Below are 2,561 nucleotides of genomic sequence, written 5' to 3' on the forward strand. Positions count from 1 at the left end.
CATCATTCTCTCCAGCTCTTCAGTCAGCAGTTATGGCTGCCCAAACATGGACTGCCCTAAGGTGGCTCAGGACATGGATAGGGAACTGGGGGCATGGCCTTGGAAATGCGAGCTGCTGAGTGAGGCCAAGTGGTCTATGGAAATCATGATCTCCCCGCATGGTGGGATTACAAAGGTGACCAAGAAACACAGACAGAAACAAGAAAAGGGAATTAAGAGTTGAAGTACCCACAGAACAGAATCATGGAATGTAAAACAAGTAAACTTTATTTGGGAGACTAGGTGAATCCATCACTGGTCACTGGAACCCTGAATCTGCATTTTCTCCTCAGGAAGGTGGTCTGAAATGGAGTGTGCTGTGTTTGGCAAGGGCTGTAGTGGTTTGGAATCTGGGTAAATGAGCAGAATCAGAGGAGCGGAATTAGTTTTCTGACTGTGGTACCTCTCACACCAACCCAGAACCTGTCCATGGGTCCTCTTCAGTCTATGTTCTCCATTGTCCCGATCGTCTGAGGTGTCTTCCATTTTTTCCCTTATCTCTCACCTGCTTGGTTCCCGAGCTGGGCCTCAGGCCGGTCTCCCCAGAGTAAATGCCCGGGATCATTGAGGAAGCGTTGGCTGCGCTGGCATGTTAGGCAGGTCTGTACTGTCCAGCGCTGTCCCCTGCAGCCTAGGGTGAACATGGGAAAAAGCGTGTCCAGGTTCAGAAGTAACGGTCTCTTGCTGCCAGTTTTGCCTCCAGTGTTTTTCAGTAGGTATCCCCGCTGCCCCACCACACCCCTAATTTGAATGCACATTTGATGGTATCAGGCCCTGGCATAAGCTCCATCGATTTCCTGGAACTCTTTAAGATAAAGTTCAAACTCCTTAACTAGACTTCAAGAACTGGCCTGTTCCCCTCTCCAGTCTCATGTCTTGCCCTCCAGCCTCCTGAACTCTCATTTCCTTGACAGCACCACAAGCTCTCTTGTCTCAGAGTCTTCACACATGCCTAGAATTTCCATCTCTCACTCCCTTTGCTTATCATGAACTTCACCACTGGCATGAGTAAGTGAGCAATCTACTCCCCCAGTTAATTTTTTTCTACACCATTTTGTTTCTTAATCTGTCCCATCAATCCATAATTTCAATGAGAATAATGAATCTAGCACAGTACCTGACACATTTTAGAAAGTAAGTATTTGCTTAATAAATGAATGGTGATGGGAATCATGTCCTCCACAAAGCCAAATAACATCTATTATTGTGCATGGGTGGGGATGCCTCTTAAAGTAACAGCTATTCTCTACTGCCCACATTGGAAAGAAAAAAAGCCAAGCCCAAATCCTACTTTGTGCAAGTGGAGTTAGCAACTTAATTCAAACCCGAAGAAGGAAGACTCCTGCGAATCCCACACCCAACATCCATCAAGAGCGAGAAAGGCGCTGTTGACCTCCAGTGGGCCCTCTCCCCCCGCCCCGCCCCCAATGCTCCGCAATCGTCCACCTCGGCTGGAGCACTCACGTCTCTGGCGCTGGGTGCAGGTGAGGCCCGGGACGAGGAGGGAAGAGCAGCCTCGACAGAGAGTCCTCTTCACCGAGGGGTCCCTGGGGGCGGAGGAGGACAGTGGTCCGGCGTCCGCGCTCCCTCTCGCGTTCCTCCCGCGTCCCGCCCGCCGCCGACCCCGTGAATGTCTCACCGCCGGAGGACGAGCCGCTTCGCGATGGTCCTCTCAGTGTGGCAGTAAAACCTCGCTAGCGCCTGGTTCTCGGGGTCCTGGGCAAGGACACAATGGGCGGCCTGCGGGAGGGAAGCAGTCACTCTGGGGCGCCAAGCACCGTCCCCTTTGGGGCGCTTGTCGCAGACTCACCTGGTACAGGAAGTTGAGCCTCTGGAAGGCCTCGCGGTCCTTCACCGGCCCCGCCATCAGCGCCGCGCTCCAGGGCCGCCCGCAGACTCGCCCCTCGCACAGCCCCGCCCGGGCGTCCGCGCGAGGCCTCCTGGGAAGCGTAGTCCCCGCGCCCTCGGGCGCCTCCCCCAGGCCTCACAGACTTATCTGTTCGGAAATCCATCCCCAGCAATCCATGCCCAGGGTCCCTTTATGAGTTTTCAGTGCTTTTGTCTTCCTCAAGCTCATGACCAATTATATCACGTAGAGACCTAGTGCAGCAGGTGAGGATCTTATATCGGCTAGACATTTTCAGGACAGAAGGCTGGTCTCTTTATGTAGCTAGGTAAGGGAGATGGTTATGTGCAATTTATACCCAGCTAGAGCTTCTGCTCTACTCTCCTGAAGTCAGAGGCAGATGCCTGTAAGATCTACAGAGGGACAGCACAGAGGTAATACATTTAAAAAAAAGCACTGGTGCCAGTGGGGGTGAAAGTGGGAAGGATCATAAGGGTGCTGGAGGGAGGGAAAAGGACTCCTGATCCTCAGAAAGCAGTTTACTCCTACTATTCCACCTACCAAAGAAACACTTCCTGTTATGCAGTGCTGGACACACAGTAGGTGATCTTCACTTTCTGAGTGAATGGTTTCTAACTCCTAGGCTTAGGTACAGCACAGAAATCTGTCAACAGCA

The 2,561-nt window shown here is 52.2% G+C and overlaps 1 protein-coding gene across 4 annotated transcripts; it reads right to left on the minus strand.

Annotated features, from left to right (window-relative positions):
* Positions 1-246: 246 nt before the first annotated feature.
* RPP21 (ribonuclease P subunit p21) lies at positions 247-1,959 on the minus strand. 4 transcript variants are annotated; one of them, XM_005553651.3, is made up of 5 exons: positions 1,850-1,959; positions 1,679-1,779; positions 1,504-1,586; positions 545-670; positions 247-389 (listed from the first exon to the last, which is right to left on the minus strand). In XM_005553651.3, exons 1-5 carry the CDS (start codon positions 1,904-1,906, stop codon positions 292-294), a joined length of 465 nt encoding a protein of 154 aa, XP_005553708.1. In that variant the 5' UTR covers positions 1,907-1,959; the 3' UTR covers positions 247-291. The 4 variants fall into 4 exon arrangements, 3 of the variants coding, with proteins under 3 accessions (XP_005553708.1, XP_005553709.1, XP_073894705.1); XM_005553652.4 differs by having other exon boundaries at positions 247-391; positions 540-670; XM_074038604.1 differs by having other exon boundaries at positions 1,504-1,622.
* Between the last annotated feature and the right edge of the window lie 602 nt (positions 1,960-2,561).

This window comes from Macaca fascicularis, chromosome 4 (genome assembly GCF_037993035.2).
Source record: "Macaca fascicularis isolate 582-1 chromosome 4, T2T-MFA8v1.1".
NCBI lineage: Eukaryota > Metazoa > Chordata > Mammalia > Primates > Cercopithecidae > Macaca > Macaca fascicularis.

What these genes read in the sequence shown, in the direction of transcription:
- RPP21 (XM_074038604.1), bottom strand. Translation starts at nt 1,906, where the DNA reads ATGGCGGGGCCGGTGAAGGACCGCGAGGCCTTCCAGAGGCTCAACTTC. An exon ending in AAGCGGCTCGTCCTCCGGCG is followed by an intron (nt 1,623 to 1,678) that starts GTGAGACATTCA and finishes CGCGAGAGGGAG; the next exon opens with CGCGGACGCCGGACCACTGT. An exon ending in CTGCACCCAGCGCCAGAGAC is followed by an intron (nt 671 to 1,503) that starts GTGAGTGCTCCA and finishes TGTTCACCCTAG; the next exon opens with GCTGCAGGGGACAGCGCTGG.